General features: G+C 44.1%; 1 protein-coding gene across 10 annotated transcripts in view; it reads right to left on the bottom strand.

Moving 5' to 3' along the window:
- Positions 1 to 21,995, bottom strand: part of DIP2C (disco interacting protein 2 homolog C) — a 542,404-nt gene that overhangs the window by 35,649 nt on the left and 484,760 nt on the right. For all 10 annotated transcript variants that reach the window (XM_073677658.1, XM_073677663.1, XM_073677660.1 and 7 more), the window contains one exon: positions 15,166 to 15,336. In XM_073677658.1, coding sequence (XP_073533759.1) covers positions 15,166 to 15,336 — 171 coding nt within the window. The remainder of the gene's footprint in view (positions 1 to 15,165; positions 15,337 to 21,995) is intronic.

The raw sequence follows: 21,995 nt of genomic DNA, 5'->3' as shown, positions 1-21,995 counted from the left end.
ATGTTGCCCATGGATCAGGCAACATGTATCAGAAGTAAAATAACTCATCATCTATCGATAGAATAGATGATAACTTATTTTTGGGTGGTGGTCTGACTGCTCTGTCCCACACGGATTGCCAGAACTTAGAATTTTTAGTAGTGTCCTTTTATCCCTGTTAGAATGGAGCAGCAGGTCAGACCCCCAAACACCGCTACATGGCGCTGCTGGAAAAAAAAGTACTGTGAATGGGGGCCAAAGGAAATTAATGGAGGGGTGGTTGAGCAGTTGCACTACGACTCTATTCCAATTCCTAACAGGGGTAGAAGTGCCCAATTCTGCAGCCCGATGAAGGATCAAGCAGTTGGATCCAAGCCGATCAATAAATTAACACCTATCCTGAGGATAAGTGATTACTTGTCTTCACCACAAATCCCATTGAAATGTGAAAGCATTTATAGATTCCATAGCACACAGTTATTGTAATGGATGACAGGTTGGGAGCATGACATCATTTTTCTGTGGAGTTGACTATGACAGACTAGATGTCATACTACAGGCTGTATATAGTGTGACAAAGTCACTGGCAAAGTACTGGAGGGGAGATCTGTAGCACCGAGATTGTTCGCTCCGGTAATTAAACATAGGAAAAAGGTTCCGGCACATGAAGGATTGAGGGGTTAATCAGCCATTTTTAGTGCTAGGGTGATTAAACACCTGTAGAGAGGGAGGAGGTCAGAAGATAAATTCCCAGCCCTTTAGAGCATTTGGTGTGGGGTGGGTCTGGAGGCACAAGCTCTAGAGTGGTTTTGTCATGTGAAGACAAGCTAAATATAGGTTGTTTGTTCCTGAAGCGGGCGGTTACCCGTAGCAACAAGAACTGTGCCATACGTTATATTTTGTTGTTCCTGTTAGGCTAGGAAGGTCGTGTTTGATTTTGCCAACATTGCCATGGTTTATGCAGTGCTCATAATAAACCACAGAAGATTTAAAGAGACAGTGTTCCTGTGTCTACCTCTACATGCAACCAAATGAGCCGATCTACCATAATAGCATCAAAATCATTTAAAAGTGTTTTTGGGTTCTTTTAAATCCAAGGCCCAACCTAAAACCCATGAAAAAGGTCCAACCTACACTTTCAACTATAAAGAGTGCGCTGCTTCCGGACAAAGCCGCATGAAGAATGCACCTGTTACTTCTTTAACTGCTTCACAGTTTTTGAACCGTCAAGCGTTTAAAAGAAATAACAAATGACTGAATGACTTTGCACAGCAAAGTCGTTTTTACATTGCTGTGAATTATGTTCATTTCTTTGCGGCATTTTTGCAGCGCTTTTTCAGGGGGAATCCGCCTGTAAAAGACATTGTGTGCCCAAACCCTGACTTTAATTGTAATGGTTCATCCAATCATAAATCTTAAAGTCCTAAGCTCACACTCTGAATATTTTCCTGTTATTCATACATTTCATCCACAAAAAAATCAATCCAATCAATTACTAAAATACAGCCATAAAAAAAACAAGGACACCTGCAGAAATAGTAGGAGCATTATTTTTTTTTTTAGAGGTTACCCTATACAGTCTACCATACCCGTACAAAGTGAACGGACTACAATGCGAGGCAAACATGATAGCTTCCAGATTGAATGGTGAGCGAAAAAAAAAGTTGACACTACTTTCTGTAAAAAAAAAAAAAAAAGATACATTTTTACTTTAAAGGGAATCTGTCAGCAGTTTTTTTTGCTATTTTTTTGCTATTTAATCTGAAAGCAGCCTAATGTATTGGCGGATAGCTTCATTCCAGGGATGCGCTACTTGCTCAGCAGCTTGCTGCAGTTTCAATACAATCCGTATTTTATCAACAGAAGATGATCACTGCAGGACTAGGTCTCACATGCATGGCAGTCAGGCTAATCTGTGTAACCCCGCCCCCACAACTGATTGGCAGCTTGCTGACAATGCACAGTGTACACAGAAAGCTGCCAATCAGTGTGTGGGCGGGGTTATACAGGGCTCAGTATTCAGAGCGCTGCTACATCTACAACAGAGAAAACAGAGATTGTAACTAAACTGCAGCAAGCAGCTCAGTAAGTGACACATCACTGGAATCAGGATCTCTGCCCCTACATAATGCAGGACTCCACATTACATAGCAAAAACCTGCAGACAGATTATTTGAACATATTTTTTGTTTGTTTAGAGCCCGTACAATTCTCAAAAGATAATTTAAAGTTGTTCTTGATGTAAACTTGTCACCTTTACTGATATATTAGTAAATAATTGTATTTCCCATTCAAAACAATTCTGGGGTATCTTTTTTTATAACTCTATTGTACTATTCCTTAATTATTCCTCTTGAATATTTATAAAAAAACTAAACAAATGGGTGTCACCATTCCCTTTGTCAAAGAGGTGTGGTCAACACTGACTGGACAGTATTACAGTGTCTATGGACACACCCGCGAGCTGTCAATACATTTATATATTTCTAAGAGGAATAACCGAGGAACGATTCTAAGAAAAGAGGCTTTAGAATTCAAGTAACTATTAACCTACACTTGTCAAGAATGGTGTCAGGTCCTTTTAAAAAAGTATTAATCATGGACACAAATTAATTTTCACAAGAGGAAGGTTTAATAATAAATGCTAAAATGTCAAGCTGTGAGGTCAGATCACATAACAAGAGTCATCATATATGGTAGTAATTCCTTACAGTATCGATAATTAAGGTTGACTTCATAACCTGTTTTCCAGGCAATCAGGATATGGGCTATTATGTTCTACATTACTGTACAATTCTGGAGTCGTGTCAATGGTTGTGTTGTAGAAGACAGATATTATTATACAACTTGATGGAAATTCTGCATGGAGGAAGGATGGAGTTCTGTGATGATGGACGAAGAAATCAGAGGAGGCCATGGGGGTTCTGCTAAAGACATCAACCCATTTTACAATTCCTAAAACGATCAGTATAAAGTCAACATTATAGGTGACCTATAGCCAATGAAGCTTCTCAAGATTCACAAACTAACCGCTGTGATGGGAATTATATCTGTATTTTAGCCAGAGCTGAAATTTGCTCACAAGTCCCCAAGGTATAAACACGGACAGCCATTGAGCCGAGCGGCCGCCATGTGACACTATATGTGTCTGCAGCAGGGGAAATGAACTTTCCCCAATCAGCTGATTGCTATGGAGTATGTGATTACTGCAGTATAGTTATATAGTATCGATTTTATAGATACTTATATAGTATAGATTTATTTTCTTTTTTTTATTATTTTTTATTTTTATTTAAAATGTTATGTAAACTTTTCTTTTCCTGACGATTGTGCTTCAGATCAGCAAGCAATCCACACCAAAACAATTGGGGTCTTTTCACCAATTTTTGCCTTTCTCTTTGAACTTGATTGGGAAAATAAGTAACAACTCCACGAATAGAATTGACATGCAGATGATTGAAAAACGGGAAAAGGTAAAACCTCATCCACATTCCTGCTACTCTATGCTGTAGTTTCTGCTTACAAATCTGGACAAAAAAATGTGCAGCACTTCTCCTTATGTGAACGTAGCTAAAGAGCCATACAAACTGCAACGGAGCACTATTATCTAATAAAGTGAGGTAACGAATGCAATTCCGATAATGACTTCACTGTGAATGATTTTACTCAGAACAGTAAGATATGAGATATTAAGAATAAAGTATTCAGTGCAGACCTGAAAATAAAAGAAGGTTACGGAATTTAATTTAGTGAATCTAATCGATTAACATGAAATTACTAATTTATATCTTCAATGTCTGCTTCAATTTCAGAAATTAGATATTTAAGGGATACATCTCTGCTTTTCCTTTTTCAGTTCCATGATTCTGATTGTTGCAATTTAACAGAAAACTAAACATATACAGTGGTGGCCAAAAGTATTGGCACCCCTGCAATTCTGTCAGATAATACTCAGTTTCTTCCTGAAAATGATTGCAATCACAAATTCTTTGGTATTATTATCTTCATCTAATTTGTCTTCAATGAAAAAACACAAAAAGAATTGTCCTAAAGCCAAATTGGATACAATTCCACACCAAACCTAAAAAAGGGGGTGGACAAAAGTATTGGCACTGTTTGAAAAATCATGTGATGCTTCTTTAATTCGTGTAATTAACAGCACCTGTAGCTTACCTGTGGCACCTAACAGGTGTTGGCAATAACTAAATCACACTTGCAGCCAGTTAACATGGATCAAAGTTGACTCAACCTCTGTCCTGTGTCCTTGTGTGTACCACATTGAGCATGGAGAAAAGAAAGAAGACCAAAGAACTGTCTGAGGACTTGAGAAACGAAATTGTGAGGAAGCATGAGCAATCTCAAGGCTACAAGTCCATCTCCAAAGACCTGAATATTCCTGTGTCTTCCGTGCGCAGTGTCATCAAGAAGTTTAAAGCCCATGGCACTGTGGCTAACCTCCCTAGATGTGGACGGAAAAGAAAAATTGACGAGAGATTTCAACGCAAGATTGTGCGGATGGTGGATAAAGATCCTCGACTAACATCCAAACAAGTTCAATCTGCCCTGCAGTCCGAGGGTACAACAATGTCAACCCGTACTATCCGTCGGCGTCTGAATGAAAAGGGACTGTATGGTAGGATACCCAGGAAGACCCCACTTCTTACCCCGAGAGATAAAAAAAGCCAGACTGGAGTTTGCCAAAACTTACCTGAGAAAGCCTAAAAAGTTTTGGAAGAATGTTCTCTGGTCAGATGAGACAAAAGTAGAGCTTTTTGGGAAAAAGCATCAACATAGAGTGTACAGGAAAAAAAAGAGGCATTCAAAGAAAAGAACACGGTCCCTACAGTCAAACATGGCGGAGGTTCCCTGATGTTTTGGGGTTGCTTTGCTGCCTCTGGCACTGGACTGCTTGACCGTGTGCATGGCATTATGAAGTCTGAAGACTACAAACAAATTTTGCAGCATAATGTAGGGCCCAGTGTGAGAAAGCTGGGTCTCCCTCAGAGGTCATGGGTCTTCCAGCAGGACAATGACCCAAAACACACTTCCAAAAGCACTATAAAATGGTTTGAGAGAAAGCACTGGAGACTTCTGAGGTGGCCAGCAATGAGTCCAGACCTGAATCCCATAGAACACCTGTGGAGAGATCTCAAAATGGCAGTTTGGAGAAGGCACCCTTCAAATATCAGGGACCTGGAGCAGTTTGCCAAAGAGGAATGGTCTACAATTCCAGCAGAGCATTGTAAGAAACTCATTGATGGTTACCGGAAGCGGTTGTTCGCAGTTATTTTGGCTAAAGGTTGTGCAACCAAGTATTAGGCTGAGGGTGCCAATACTTTTGTCTGGCCCATTTTTGGAGTTTTGTGTGAAATGATCAATGATTTGATTTTTGCTTCATTCTCTTTTGTGTTTTTTCCTTGCAAGCAAATTAAATGAAGATAATAATACCAAAGAATTTGTGATTGCAATCATTTTCAGGAAGAAACTGAGTATTATCTCACAGAATTGCAGGGGTGCCAATACTTTTGGCCACCAATGTACATGCATGCATACATACATACATATACAGTACAGACCAAAAGTTTGGACACACCTTCTCATTTAAAGATTTTTCTGTATTTTCATGACTATGAAAATTGTACATTCACACTGAAGGTATCAAAACTATGAATTAACACATGTGGAATTATATACTTAATAAAAAAGTGTGAAACAACTGAAAATATGTGTTATATTCTAGGGTCTTCAAAGTAGCCACCTTTTGCTTTGATGACTGCTTTGCACACTCTTTTCATTCTCTTGATGAGCTTCAAGAGGTAGTCACCGGAAATGGTCTTCCAACAATCTTGAAGGAGTTCCCAGAGATGCTTAGCATTTGTTGGCCCTTTTGCCTTCACTCTGCGGTCCAGCTCACCCCAAACCATCTCAATTGGGTTCAGGTCTGGTGACTGTGGAGGCCAGGTCATCTGGCGTAGCACCCATCACTCTAGTTCTTGGTCAAATAGCCCTTACACAGCCTGGAGGTGTGTTTGGAGTCATTGTCCTGTTGAAAAATAAATGATGGTCCAACTAAACGCAAACCGGATGGAATAGCATGCCGCTGCAAGATGCTGTGGTAGCCATGCTGGTTCAGTATGCCTTCAATTTTCAAATAAATCTCCAACAGTGTCACCAGCAAAGCACCCCCACACCATCACACCTCCTTTTCCATGCTTCACGGTGGGAACCAGGCATGTAGAGTCCATCCGTTCACCTTTTCTGCGTCGCACAAAGACACGGTGGTTGGAATCAAAGATCTCAAATTTGGACTCACCAGACCAAAGCACAGATTTCCACTGGTCTAATATCCATTCCTTGTGTTCTTTAGCCCAAACAAGTCTCTTCTGCTTGTTGCCTGTCCTTAGCAGTGGTTTCCTAGCAGCTATTTTACCATGAAGACCTGCTGCACAAAGTCTCCTCTTAACAGTTGTTGAAGAGATGTGTCTGCTGCTAGAACTCTGTGTGGCATTGACCTGGTCTCTAATCTAAGCTGCTGTTAACCTGCGATTTCTGAGGCTGGTGACTCGGATAAACTAATCCTCAGAAGCAGAGGTGACTCTTGGTCTTCCTTTCCTGGGGCGGTCCTCATGTGAGTCAGTTTCTTTGTAGCTCTTGATGGTTTTTTCAACTGCACTTGGGGACACTTTCAAAGTTTTCCCAATTTTTCACACTGACTGACCTTCATTTCTTAAAGTAATGATGGCCACTCGTTTTTCTCTACTTAGCTGCTTTTTTCTTGCCATAATACAAATTCTAACAGTCTATTCAGTAGGACTATCAGCTGTGTATCCACCAGACTTCTGTACAACACAACTGATGGTCCCAAACACATTTATAAGGCAAGAAATCCCACTTATTAAACCTGACAGGGCACACCTGTGAAGTGAAAACCATTTCCGGTGACTACCTCTTGAAGCTCATCAAGAGAATGCCAAGAGTGTGCAAAGCAGTCATCAAAGCAAAAGGTGGCTACTTTGAAGAACCTAGAATATAAGACAAATTTTCAGTTGTTTCACACTTTTTTGTTAACTATATAATTCAACATGTGTTAATTCATAGTTTTGATGCTTACAGTGTGAATGTACAATTTTCATAGTCATGAAAATACAGAAAAATCTTTAAATGAGAAGGTGTGTCCAAACTTTTGGTCTGTACTGTACATACACATCATATGTTATATATATTTACCGTTCAGGTATTGCAAAGTTTTGAAATAATGTAATATTCGTTACCTTATTTTGCCTGCTTTTATCCCAAACTGTATGATTGACAAGCATTTTCAGTTGCCCAGTTAATGCTCCTTTAGAAGCTCCTTTCAGTTGCTGCTTAGGAAGATCTATACTCTGCATGCAAATAATCATTGCTTGAGGACTTCCCTTCTCTGAGTACACGGGAGGAAGCAAAGAGGATCAGTATATAGATCTCCTAAGCAACAACTGTAAGATGACCTTTTACTAAATTTTTCTTGCTGAACTGCACAAAAGATGTAATAGTGTCTGCAGACCAGAATAAAATTATAATTTTTTTTAATTTTGCTTCATCATTGCAGCAAATATTTGGCATCTTGGCTGAGTTAACTCCAAATGGGAGGTATTAGATAGTTTTCATGGGTGAGTGGGGGCGTGTACTTCAGCCTCCTGTATGACACTGACTAATCATAAGCAGGCAGCAACATAGAAGTGTAGAAAGTCCTGTAATGATGTCATCAGGGTCACATGACCCGAGTCCACAGGCTCTACCAGCCAGAGTGTGCAGCATAAATAGGCACTGAGGATATATTTAAAGGGGTTGTACACTACTTTATATTACCCCCCCTCGAATGTATCCCCCCGGGGCCCCTAAGACTTTTTGTAAATACCTTATGTTGCAGATAATGCCTGTGAGTGGCGCTATCACTGGCCGCTCACAGGTATCACGTGACCCCCGGCTGCAGCCGGCTCTGACATCTGCTGATGTCATGACAAATGCGGGCAGCAGCTGGGGGTCTTTGTCTTCTGCGTTCCAGGTGGATGCCGGGTGTGACGCAGTGGGGTAACCCCACCCACAGCCTGGCATCCACCTGGAAAGCAGAAGACAAAGACCCCCAGCTGCTGCCCGCACTTGTCATGACATCAGCGGATGTCAGAGCCAGCTGCAGCCGGGGGTCACGTGATACCTGCAGCCGGCTCTGACATCCGCTGATGTCATGACAAGTGCGGGCAGCAGCTGGGGGTCTTTGTCTTCTGCGTTCCAGGTGGATGCCAGGCTGTGGGTGGGGTTACCCCACTGCGTCACACCCGGCATCCACCGCGCGCTCTGCCTCTCCCCATTCATTGGGAAAGCGCGCGGTGGATGCTGGGTGTGACGCGGGGGGTAACCACGCAGCCACCAGGGGGACCCCAGCGCTGAGTCACGCCTCGCTTGTCATGACATCAGCATGGGGTTACGTGATACCTGTGAGCGCTCACCGAATGCGCCGCTCACAGGAAGAAACAGCAACATAAGGTATTTACAAAAAGTCTTAGGAGCCCCGGGGGGATACATGGTAATATAAAGTAGTGGACAACTTCTTTAACAGCACAAAGTTTCTGGAAATCTTAACTGGAACTGAAGTTAATGGCTCCACACTTCTATGCTGTGTAACATATATTCAGTCTGCACTCTCCAGCTGGCAGGACCAGCGAGGAGCAACTTCTCACCAATTCTGCTGATAGATGATATGTTTTTACAGTCAGGGCCAACAATTTTAATCTGCGGGTACTTTAAATCCATTCCTATCTGACCTGTTCAGATTCCGCTTTTACTCAAACATTTAAAAAGCTCAGAACCTTTTGTCTCACTGTCAATTATGCTCCACTATAGGAAGGTTATATATGGGTTTTTAGGGAATGTAAAAATCCCATACCTGTTCAGCCAGTTTCCCCAGCCTGTGTGGCTATATCAGCAAGGATTGCAAAGGGGTGAGTGAAGGTACAGTAAGGAAAGGGTGAAGAAAATTAAAGGAAGGAGGTAACGTACAAAAGTCAAAACAGATATAAGAACACAGGGATGTAAGGAAAATGCCAGAAGCGGGGAGTAAAAAAAAACAAAAAAACAAAACAAAAAAAACAAATGTCAAATATAGAAACTTTATCAAATGAAATAAAAACAGTTAAAATAACAAAAGAAAATAATCTGTTGAAAGTTTACACAACTAAAAGATGAGATGTCTACAAGTTTAGTAGAGACAGTTATGAACAGTTGATGCCAAAGCAGCATTTTATGACGGACACATACCTGAGAAAGGAGACAGAGCAGCAGTGTAATATTTATTATGTGCGTTCATACTCAAACAAAGGCGAACAATTACTAAACCCCCAGTGCTTCATATATGTGCACCTCGCTAATTCTTCCATTATACACCGCAAACTGTGCTCATAATACACAAATGTAACCGGGCCAAAGATTAAGTTAAAACCTGGAATTTTTCACATTTACTAGAATGGAAGAAGCAGCAAGGAGTTATTTGTAGATTTTAGGAAATTCTGCCTCGGAGAAACTCTTTTAGCTCTACTGCAAAAAAAAAAATGTAAAAAAATGTCTGTACAATGCTATTTACACTGCTGTCTAAGAGGTAAAGTTTCTCCTTGTGCAGCGTGACATGCCAGGTCTGGCACTCCAATATGAGGAGACAACTTGCATGCTCCTCTGGGAAAGAAAATATGCAAATTATCTCTTCAAAGAGGAAGAGGGTAGATAATGACTTGTAGGATTCCTACTTCCAATAGGTGGCACTAGAGTGCAAGTCCCTTTCCTCTCTGAAGAGACAATTTGCATATTTACACTGCTAGTCAGTATACCCCTTTCGGAGAGTTAAGGTACATACACAGGTACAGATGTGGCATTTTGTGCACACAAGAGAGATAGAATGATGCTGACAGTTAACACTTCACAGAACAAAAGCCATAGAACTTGTATAGTTAGGTGTTGAGTTACATTTTTCTTCAAAGCGATTTCTTGCTGCACCGTTGTATTTATGCTTGGACTGGCCCACAGGAGAACAGGTGAATCCCCAGGTAGGCCCCTGTGCATGAGCGCCCCAACCATTTCACTATATAAGAAGTAATTGGCCCAATACTGAAGCAGCATCTCATCATTCATTTATCAACCACCTAGTTTATTATTATATAGAAGCAGAGGTAAAATTGCAAGTAGCTGAACAGCGGGTCCCCAGAGCAGGGTCGGCTCCAGGTTTTTGTGGGCCCTGGGCAAAAGAGTCTTAGTGGGCCCCATTAACAAATACCACGATTCATGATGCACAGATACCGCAGAGAAATCTATATATAGTACAAAGCCAAAGATTTCACTTCTTACATTACATGAGCGATATCTATTGTAAATTCCACAATAGCTCAGAAACCACCGAATCCTCGCAGCGCACAGTGCAGACCGGACAGTATAGTCCTCCATACAGCATTATGGGCACCACATAGTCCTCCATACAGTATAATGGCCCCACATAGCCCACCATACAGTATTATGGGCCCCATATATTGCTCCACACAGAATACTGGCTCCCTTATAAAGCTCCATAGAGAATACTGGCCCCCACATAATGCCCCATGCAGGATGTCATTTCCCCCAATATAATGCCCTATGCAGGATGTCACTTCCCCCCCATATAATGCCCCATGCAGGATGTCACCTCTCCCCCCATATAATGCCCCATGCAGGATGTCACCCCCCCATATAATGACCCATGCAGGATGTCACCTCTCCCCCCCCATATAATGCATTATGCAGGATGTCACCTCTTCCCCCCCATATAATGGTCCATGCAGGATGTCACCTCCCCCCATATAATGCCCCATTCAGGATGTCACCTCCCCCCCCCATATAATGCCCCATGCAGGATGTCACCTCCCCCCCATATAATGCTCCATGCAGGATGTCACATCTCCCCCCCATATAATGCCCCATGAAGGATGTCACATCTCCCCCATATAATGCCCCATGCAGGATGTCACCCCCCCATATAATGCCCCATGCAGGATGTCACCCCCCATATAATGCCCTATGCAGGATGTCAGCCCCCCCATATAATGCCCTATGCAGGATGTCACCTCTCCCCCTCATATAATGGCCCATTCAGGATGTCACCGCCCCATATAATGCCCCATTCAGGATGTCACCCCCCCCCCCCATATAATGCCCCATGCAGGATGTCACCTCTCCCCCCAATATAATGCCCCATGCAGGATGTCACCCCCCCATATAATGCCCCATGCAGGATGTCACCCCCCATATAATGCCCTATGCAGGATGTCAGCCCCCCCATATAATGCCTTATGCAGGATGTCAGCCCCCCCCATATAATGCCCTATGCAGGATGTCACCTCTCCCCCTCATATAATGGCCCATTCAGGATGCCACCTCTCCCCCCTATAATGCCCCATGCAGGATGCCACCTCTCCCCCCTATAATGCCCCATGCAGGATGCCACCTCTCCCCCCCATATAATGCCCCATGCAGGATGTCACCTCTCCCACCCCATATAATGCCCCATGCAGGATGTCACCTCCCCCCCCATATAATGCTCCATGCAGGATGTCACTCCCCCCCACATAATGCCCCATGCAGGATGTCACCTCCCCCCCATATAATGCCCCATGCAGGATTTCACCTCTCCCCCCCCCATATAATGCCCCATGCAGGATGTCACCTCCCCCCCATATAATGCCCCATGCAGGATGTCACCTCTCCCACCCCATATAATGCCCCATGCAGGATGTCACCTCCCCCCCATATAATGCCCCATGCAGGATGTCACCTCCCCCCCATATAATGCCCCATGCAGGATGTCACCTCTCCCACCCATATAATGCCCTATGCAGGATGTCACCTCTCCCCCCCTATAATGCCCCATGCCTCCATACATTAAAAAATAATAATAATAAAATACTCACCTCACTTCTCCTCACCTGCTGCCGCTGCTCTGGACTCCTCAGCATTGCCGGTGTCTTCCCGCTGTGCGCTGTGACGTCTCAGCAGAGGGCGCGGTGGAAAGACGTTACCGATCCCTCTGACCTGAGATGTCACAGTGCAGCAGCCGCGGAAGTGGGGGGGCGGGCGCTGGCACTGGCACCGCTCACGGATCCCATAGCATGCCGGGATGCCCAACGAAGATTGGGCCCCCCCCCTGCCTGCTCAGGGCCCCAGCACTTGCCCGGGCCTGCCCCAGAGTCAATCTTACTGGTGTGCCCCGGGCACCCCAGCCCAGCACTGGTTGTTGGGTGGTAATTTTAAGAAATGCTACTTTTGTAGCTTTCATCCAAAAGCTAATTCAGATGGTAGCTATCTTTTCCGAATTCCCTGAACACTTGAACATTCAGCTTTCTATTGGAAGAGTGGAAAAGTCCAGGAGAACGTAAAGTTTGGACATTTGGTATTCAAACTGCCCAATTCTTCTCTCTGGCGACAGCCAGCCTCGCTGAAATTGGCAACTATGTCCTACTTTAATCCAAGGTATATGGGGACATTTTGATAAAAAGGAGGATATCCTTCCCTGGGCTCTGAGGGCCCACAATAGGGGCTAACAGGCTATGTAATCAGTATAATCAGTGTAAGGAGATAGTTATCGGCTGAAAGGCAAAAAGCTATCTCTCCTGACTTTCCCATACACATAAGCATTCATATGGTTCAACAGAAAGAGAGAAAGCTGCTGCCAGACAAGTGTATCACCAGCTTATCACCCCTGAATACAATAGGATCAGGCGCTGAAATTCCAACTGTCCAGTCCTTCTGTTCCCTAACATTATATCGGGGCTAAGTCGGGATGCCCATGCACATTAGTTGGTTGGGTCCTATTGAAATCAGTGGGTTCAGCCAACTTTCACCTAATGTGTATGGTGGCCTTAAGTATAAGAACAAAACTTATTAAAAAGGGAAAAGATTAAATCAATTGAAAAATTGGATGCTAACATTAAACTTGTCTTCTAAAGTGAATGGTCTGTGAAAAAACCTGATAGCACTCAGAAGCTATCCATGTGTCATCTGCGTACTAGTATGTTTTTATAGTTTAGACTGAGTTCATAATGTGTTTTAGGTCAGTGGCTCAGTCTGGGCTTACGTCTGAAGCCATGGAAAACTCCATGTGCTCGCCAGAGGTAGCCTGACTGCCATTAGGTACCGAGATAAGATCCTCAGACCCCTTGTGAGACCATATGCTGGTGCGGTTGGCCCTGGGTTCCTCCTAATGCAGGACAATGCCAGACCTCATGTGGCTGGAGTGTGTCAGCAGTTCCTGCAAGATGAAGGCATTGAAGCTATAGACTGGCCCGCTCATTCCCCAGACCTGAATCCGATTGAGCACATCTGGGACATCATGTCTCGCTCCATCCACCAACGTCACGTTGCACCACAGACTGTCCAGGAGTTGGCGGATGCTTTAGTCCAGGTCTGGGAGGAGATCCCACAGGAGACCATCCGCAACCTCATCAGGAGCATACCCAGGCGTTGTACGGAGGTCATACAGGCACGTGGAGGCCACACACAATACTGAGCCTCATTTTGACTTGTTTTAAGGACATTACATCAATGTTGGATCAGCCTGTAGTGTGTTTTTCCACTTTAATTTTGGAGGTGACTCCAAATCCAGGCCTCCATTGGTTAATAAATTTCATTTCCATTGATGATTTTTGTGTGATTTTGTTGTCAGCACATTCAACTTTGCACAGAACAAAGTTTTCAATGAGAATATTTCATTCATTCAGATCTAGGATGTGTTATTTGAGTGTTCCCTTTATTATTTTGAGCAGTGTACATTTCAAATTGGAGGTATTTGCTAATATTATTATTATTACACCTACTCCATATTGGGATAGGATCTTGGAGATGAGAATACCCTTTTAAACAAGCTTGTAAATAGTATAAGGACCAAGAGCAGATTAAAATACCCTATAATTATAGCATACTATGAAGGTGGGCATAAAATAAAATGCAGCATGAAGTGGCAGAAAAACTAGTGTCTGACTTTTACTCCAGACAGGTAAAGACAAAATACTGTAATATTATATTAGCAAGATGTCTGAAGCCAGAACAAGACAGATGGTGAGCCGTACCCACTGTAATAAACAGCTTGTGACATATAAATGCTCCCAATATCCTAAGCCCTGGGGAAAGTACTGACAATGTAATGACAACACCGTCTACAAAAACCCTGCGTTTGTCACGACTAAGTCCGCACCAGAAGGGATAATGTATACGTAAAACTTATAACAGCTGGGCTAGATCTAGAAATATAAATATCAGGTAAAGTCATTTCCAGGGTACATTCTGCTATAGAGGTGCATCAAAGCCGCCTCGACACTCCACTGCAGAGGATGACAGGTTTCAGCCATTATTGTAATAGATGTTCTGAAATTCTCTCGATCAGATAATTCAAAGATGTGAACTAATCTACTGTACATCTAGATGATGAAGAAAACTAGGATCTTTCCCAAAACCTACTTGATAACATTTGCTACTGCTTTACGATAGAGTAGAACACTGTCAGACACATTTTCTGCGACATTTTTCCTATTATTTACCAATTTCTTGGAGGAAAGTTCTAACAGGTCAAATTTTTGCAATTTTTCCACCCATCTTCCCAGAAAATAATTTAGCTTTCTTCAAAACATAAAAAGGTTTCTTAGCAGAAGTGAGTGTGAGGATAATTTTTAACCATTCTCTACTTTTTATGGATGTCAAGCGTAGAAAAAACCCAAAACAATATGACTTAAGGCCTGATTGATATTGATCTTGGTTTAGCTCCACTTATCTTAGGTCATAACTGGCCCGTCATTTTTTAATATGGCGCACTAATCTGTTCACGTCACTTCATTTCTAGAGCCAAGACAATATTATTACAGTCATATCATCTATAAAAACTATCCTTCCATCTTTTCCGGAGGCAGAAAAAGTAGGCATATACAATAACTCAGGTGCTCTTGAAATAGCAGATTCTGGAAAATCTAATCCAATATGTCCAGTAATATGGACAGTGATAGATGGGGAAAGGTGGAAGATGTTCAGAAAAGTCTTGCAGGTAGCAACTTATGCTTAATAAAAGCAAACAACAAATTAAAACAACCCTCGATATTGTGTGTGATGGTGATCATACTGTGCAACAACAATAAAAAAAGACTTTACCTGTAAACATATGGCTAGGTTAACTCGGCAGCCAAATGATGTGCTTACGGCCCTCGGATGCAGACCCAGGTCTTTGAACAATTTGGAGAATGATTGAGTTAAAGAGATTCGAGGGCGCTCCTCAGCCACTACCACACATGTCCGTACTCTAGAAAGGTCCAAGCCCCTTGCCTAGAGGAAAAAATGATAATATGATATTGTCAAAATTCCCATTGTAAAGACATCCATGATTCCATAAATATTGAAACATTCTTCTGAATGTCTACACCTCCAAGGAGACGCCCGATGGCAACCCGTCAACAAGAGCTAAGGTGAATTTACATTGCAAGATAATAGTAAACGAGTGTTGTTAAAAACACTCGCTTTACGATTATCTTGCTATGTGAACAAGCTGATGATCACCCGATGAATGAGCAAAACCCTCATTCATTGGGTGAAATTATCTTTTATGCAGCATAAATAAATCATCGTTCTCGGTGGTAGAACGTCCTGTGTAAACCATGGCAGCCTGTGCGCACTGAGCACTCTAGTATAGAGCGCTCAGTGGGCATCATTTGCTTTGGTGTGCCTGTGTAGACAGGCATTCCAACTACCGCCGTTTACTAAAAGTTTTCCGGTTGGTGGTCATACCGAGCGGCCGGTCGGTCCACGTAAACGGACCCTAAGAGCACAAGGGAGTGGAGTTCCTCTTCAGTACAATTAATCTTTACATAGAAGGGAGATGTATTGGTGACACCACTATCTGCGCAGTACATATGAGCTAGATACCACTAACAGTGGCTTGTAATGACATACCCAGCCTGTGAGGCATCAAGCCTGGAGGGGATTGGCCAGCTTGACTGTTAAGGAGAGCGGCTCCTGACGTCCGTTAAGTACAACAAACAAAGCTATTTTTATTTGTGGCCCTAAATCTTCTAGAAGTCAGAGAATGGTATCTTCGTGAACAGGTTGGCAATGGAGTTTTCCAGGTTTGTAAAATAAGCTAATTCAGTGTGCGAATATGGGTCACCACCGGTAAAACTAACTCCAAGTCAATTAATCTGATGCATCAAAGAGTCATAAATGCATGTGATACAAATATAAATGACTAGTCACCCCACATGTGGAATACTGTGTGCTGCTTGAGACAACTGTGTATAAGAAAGACCAAGCTAAGCACAGACAACGCAGAGAAGGGCAACCAAAGTAAGGAAATGGGTATACTGCATTACCAAGAAATATTATCCTGCAAGGGTATATTTAGCTTGGAGTAAAAACAAGTTAAAGGGATCTAGTTACTATGTACAATTATATCAATGGAGCACAGAGATCTGTCTTATGATCTTTCATAGTAAAGGCTTGTGGCGACGAGAAGCAAAACTTTGGCTGTCTCTGCCATAGAGTGATGTAATGGAGGAGTTTATGGGTGCTTTTCTTAAGGATATATTACAAGTTAGGGATACTAGATTCATGTAGATGGGTCACTGCTCCATGGTGTTTTTTTGATTGCTATATTTAGAGTTGGGAAGGAATTTTTACCCTAACGGCCGTATAAATCGGACCGCAATTGGAAAGCAGTGCACGGACTGGCCGGTGGCTCTACCAACCCAAGCTCGACAGCTTCAAGTATTTCTATGCAGCCATCGCACTTGGGTCGGGAGAGGTGTCGGCCAGTCTAATCCGATTTATACGGCTGTCTGACAGCGCCCCAATAGAGTGCCACTGAAATGGCTTTTTTTTATCTGTAGGTTCTTTGAATTCATCTGGATCAACAGTTTTACTTGATAGACTTGTTAAATGTATTAAGAAAAAAATAATTTTCCAAATCACCACGATTTAAAAAAAACATGTGAAAAATCTTGCGATGTTTATACCGGCTACTAAGCCAAATACTAGACTCAAACTTCCTGTACTTCGCAGATCTACAAACATAGGCAGCAGTAGACTGACTGACTTGTTCTGTTATACAGGAGGGATTTTCTGGGCATGCTCCGATCTGCACAAAGGCCTTTGTGAAGGGAGGAGAATGAAAATGGTAGATCCATGGTATCCAAGGAGTAATCTTTTATCGCAATCTTGCCTGTAATGATAATGACACTGCTAAAAAGTCTTCTGTACAGAAGAAGTCTAGTATCAGGCTTAGTGGCCAGTGTAAAGATTTCAAAATTTTTATTTGCATGTGCTTCTTTTTTTTTTTTTTTAATATATTTAATTATATACACACACATATAAGAAAAAAAATCAAAATTTTAATAAAAAATAAATGAAACATAAAATCAGATTTAACCTCTTAAAGACAGGACAGTTTTTATTTTTATATTGCACTTTTCGTTTTTTCCTCCCCTTCTATCGAGAGTAATAATTTTTTATTTTTCAGTTGCAATAACCATATGAGGTCTTGTTTTTTTGCAGGACGTGTTGTTGTTTTGATTGACATTATTATTTTGCCATTGAAGGTACTGGAAAATGGGGGGGGGGGGGATTTCAAGCCGGGTGAAACTGCCAAAAAAAACAAACATTTTTTTCTCTCTGCAGGCTCTCTTTCTAATTTGCAATCCACTCTCAGCTGGTGGAAGGAGATTTGCTGCTGGTCCCTGTCATACATAGTCAGGGATTCCTGCTCTACTTCCCTTTTTTAGCACACAGAGACAGGCAGCAGCACTCTGCTCCTCACTCCTTCCCGCTCCATAGAGTATGATGGGCTGGAACACATGGAACCACACGGTCCATCAAGATAGATGGGAGTTGGGTTTTTCTTCTGCAGTGCATGGTGACTTCAGGAGACGGCGATGGGAGGGAAGAATCTCATATATAATCGGCTTATCCCGTCTGTCCAGGAAATCACGCGTCGCTGATTGGTCCGGCCGCGGCCAATCAGCGACGCGGGATTTCAGGACAAGATGGCGGCCGTTAGCGGCTCATCTGCCGCACGGAGGTCAGCAGCGATGCACCGGAGATGACCGGCACCAAATTTCAACACCGCTCTGCTGATTGGCAGCGACCAATCAGTGATATAGGCGCGAAATTTAAAACCCCGCTTCTCTGATTGGTCGCAGGCGGCTGGCTGCGACCAATCAGCGACTGGCGAAGCCCGGCCGCGAATTGGCGCCGGATTTGAAACATGCAGACCACCGTCGGGAGATCAGCGGCGACGCAGCCGGGAGATGAGCGGTGCTAGCCGGTCATCTCCCGGCTGCTTGCAGCAGAAGTACCCCGACCGGCGGCCTCGCTTCCCGGTCCTCCTTCACACTTGCCGTCGGAATCGGGCCACAATCTAGTTGTCTTATAAGTGGGGAAGGAAGCCGATGTCTGATGAGAAACATTACAAAGTTTCTCATAATTGCCTTTACTATTGATTAATGCAAAGTTGGTGAAAGAACAGTTCCCATGTAAAAAATAGGTACTTTTTAATATAATTAATAAAATAATGTACGGCAATGGCCACGAGAACACAGGGCTTCTGTAGCATCGGCGTCTCTGTCCCCTGACAGGCAGAGACGCCGCCCCCCTTACCGCCGCGCTCCCGGCCCGGCGTCTTCCGGCTCCCCAGCTTCTGCCGGTGCACGCAGCTTCCCGGGCACTGTGCTTAGGGCGCGCTCCCTCCCTCTTAAAGGGGCCGTGCGCGCTGTCCTAAGTAGTCCCCGGCCAATGGCCGGAGGACCTCTCATATAAAAGGCACCTCCTCCAAAATGGAGGTGCCCGTGCAAGGTTGTAGCTTTGTGTCCTAAACTCAGCTTCAGCACTCAGGTCCCGCTGCTAGTCTGACTACCAGTCCAGTCCGCCAGCCTGACTACCAGTCCAGTCCGCCAGCCTGACTTCCTGTCTCCGCCAGCCAAGTGTACACTCCAGCCCGACAGTCTGCCTACTATCCTAAACCTGCCAGTCTGTCTATGGGCCAGGCTTGCCTGCCTACCCGGAGAACGTACCAGTTACCTGCCGTGCCTATCTGCCAGCCTACCTGGAGGCTCCTACCAGTTACCTGCCGTGCCTATCAGTCAGCCTACCTGGAGGCTCCTACCTGTTACATGCCGTGCCTACCCGGAGGCTCCTGACAGTTACCCGTGGGAGTCACCTGCTCTCATACAAGGACAGGCTCAGAGTAGCACCTGGTCCCTCTGCTCGGTCCTTCCCTGGTTCACTGAGTCGATTGAGCCGCTGTGCGACCTTGGTCAGTCCGAGTTGATACCTAGTTACGCCCCTCTGGTCCCTCCTTGCACCACCTGGATCCGTAACAGCTTCTCTACAGAATTCTACTTACACATTTCAAAGCTCGGAAACAGGGAAAGAGGTAAACTGGGGGTCACGTAACGTGTTCACATTTATACAAGACTATTAAAAAGGAAACAGAAAAACTGTGCCAATTGTATCCAGGATTGCTCTGTGTAATAAAACGTGTGAATGATCTGGCTTAGTGAGCAACCAGAAATAAGACAAAAGGGGAAAAACACTTCATAAAAATGACATGTTGTAGGAAGATGAAAACAACGTGGTGCTTAATCCCCCACTAGGATTGCCAACGAGGAGATTAGGACTGGGAGTGATACAGAATAACATAGCTGTGGTTGATCAAGAGTGAGGGAGCTCTGCCCCACCTCTAAATGAAATCCCCATTATTCACGTAAGATTGACTGTAATGAGTTATACAGACCTCCCCACAGAGGAGCCATGGAGGTGTGCAGCTACCTCCCAAAGTCTATTCACTGGTGGATACATGGCAGGCGTCCCGAAATCATGGAAACTAAGCTGTAGAGCCTGACTGCTCCAAAACTAACCACAACTGATTTAGTTTTTCTAAAAGTCTCATCAGATGTCACACAAGACATCTTATAGAAAAAGAAAGGAATCGGTTTAAAAATAAATTAAAAATGTACTTTTTTTACTTTATATTGTTAGTCCCCTTGGGTGGAATTGAACCTGAAATCGTCTGGTCGCTTGTTGTTCAGCAGGCAAACAATCGGCACCTCGCACAGGCTTCTTACCGCTCGCAATAAATGCCGCTGTCAGATATTGCCAGCAGCACTTAAGGGGTTAATAGCAGCTCTGCTTGCTGCTGTTAGAGACAAATGATGGCTGTGTACCACAGGTGTGGGTTTAACGCATGAGGCCGCATCTCACATGGTGACCTGATATTGGATGTACCAAAATGTCCAATGCCAGGAAGAGGTTGAAGGCGTTATCCGGTCATATGATATTGATATTATATCTTTAGCACAGGTCATCAATGTCTGATCGGTGGGGATCCAACACCGGGAACCCCTTTCCGATAAACCGTTATTAGGTTACGCGGCTGCCAAACGTAAGCATTGAATAGAACCGAACAGAACAGATCTGTTCAAAAATGTAGTGGCCACTGACATGTACTGCAGTTCAGCTCCAATTTAAGAGAATAGGAGCTGATGTACAGTACCCGGCTGTGGTCACTGCATATGGAACAGAGCGGTGCTGTCCAGTTCGATTGAATCTTTACATTCGACCGCTGCCAGCGCTAGTAACAGCCGATCCGTGGAGGTGCCAGGTGTCAGACAACCACCAATCTAAAAATGGACAACCCCTTTAACTATAATTCTATATTCCATTAAAGATGAAAGAAGATAAGAATTTTCTTATGACCTACAGCACTTTACTATAGACTTAAAGGGGTGTTTCCAACTTATAGAATACGCTTGCTAAATATTATAAGAGGAGGACCTCCTATAAGGTGACATCTCTTGACTTGTATTTAGCAACCTGAAGCAGGTGACTCGCCCAGGGGGATGGGGACGACTCGGTACCCAGGCATTTGCCTGGCCTTTGGGGATGTCGCGGTGGTCGGCTCCTGGGCCCAAACCCTGGGGTCAGCTTTTAAAAGGGGATTATTTGTTAATTTTATGAAAGTTCGTGACGCCACCTGTGGTTTCTGGTGAGAATCACCAGCGCTGCGGCAGTCCACTGAGGCCGGTGATAAGGCAGCTCGATGGTATAGCTCCCCACAGGTGGAGCTAGGCCTCAGGGCAGCGTACGGAGAGGGGGATGCAGGACAGGCGAGACCCAGCCGGGTCAGAATAAGAACAGGGACAGACACGATAATCACTTCAGTACCTTTTACTGATGGAAGTTCAGGCACGTCCCGGAACACTGTAGGGTGTAGGGTGCATATCAGGATCCTCCCCAATGAGCGGGTGTAGGGCCTCCTGTTTCTTGCCTCTGCGTAGTAAGTTTCTGACCTGCCTGAAGCTAGGCCTAACTTTATCTCTGTCCTGCACAGGCTGACGTTGTGGTAGGGCCTTCTCTTGGAGTGCACGCTCCCAGTTTACGGGGCCTATGTGTCTCCTGGCTCTGTTACGTATCAGCTCTCTGGAGAACCTGGGACCTGTAGTTCTCCAGGGATTGCGGTTATGCCTTACTGGGTCGTAGAGATCCCGGTAAGCTCGGACCCGGTGTCCGGTATATGTTTCGGGGTGAGCTGGGTAAGCTCCTCAGCCCCCACTGCTACTCACTTTCCACTCGCCTTCGGCCACGCTCGGGCCCTCACTAGGCTACTCACACTAACGGTAGCTTGCCGCTCTTCACCGATCTTATGGCGCCGGCACACCTTAAGCTCTAACTGAGCTCCCTGAATCTAGCTTGGCCTACCTCTGCAGAAAGACTTCTGCAGGAACCGAACAGAGAACTCTGTCCCTCTCTGGCTGTGAGCAGGAACTCTGTTCTGGCTAGACTGTTCTGCCTAGCTCCACCTTCCCTATTTATATCCCTATCGGGCTCCCTCTGCTGGTCTGAGGTGGAAAGTGGAGATGTGTGAATGTTTATGGGGGCCTCTTGTGGAGGATTCCAGTAATACACCCTTCTAGGATCTGTGGTACCAAGCGCAGCTG

Source organism: Phyllobates terribilis, unplaced genomic scaffold (assembly GCF_046119375.1).
Source record: "Phyllobates terribilis strain yellow unplaced genomic scaffold, ASM4611937v1 Scaffold_4__5_contigs__length_816908805, whole genome shotgun sequence".
NCBI lineage: Eukaryota > Metazoa > Chordata > Amphibia > Anura > Dendrobatidae > Phyllobates > Phyllobates terribilis.
Note: the sequence above shows the minus strand (reverse complement) of the source record. Positions and strands in the feature narration are given on the sequence as shown.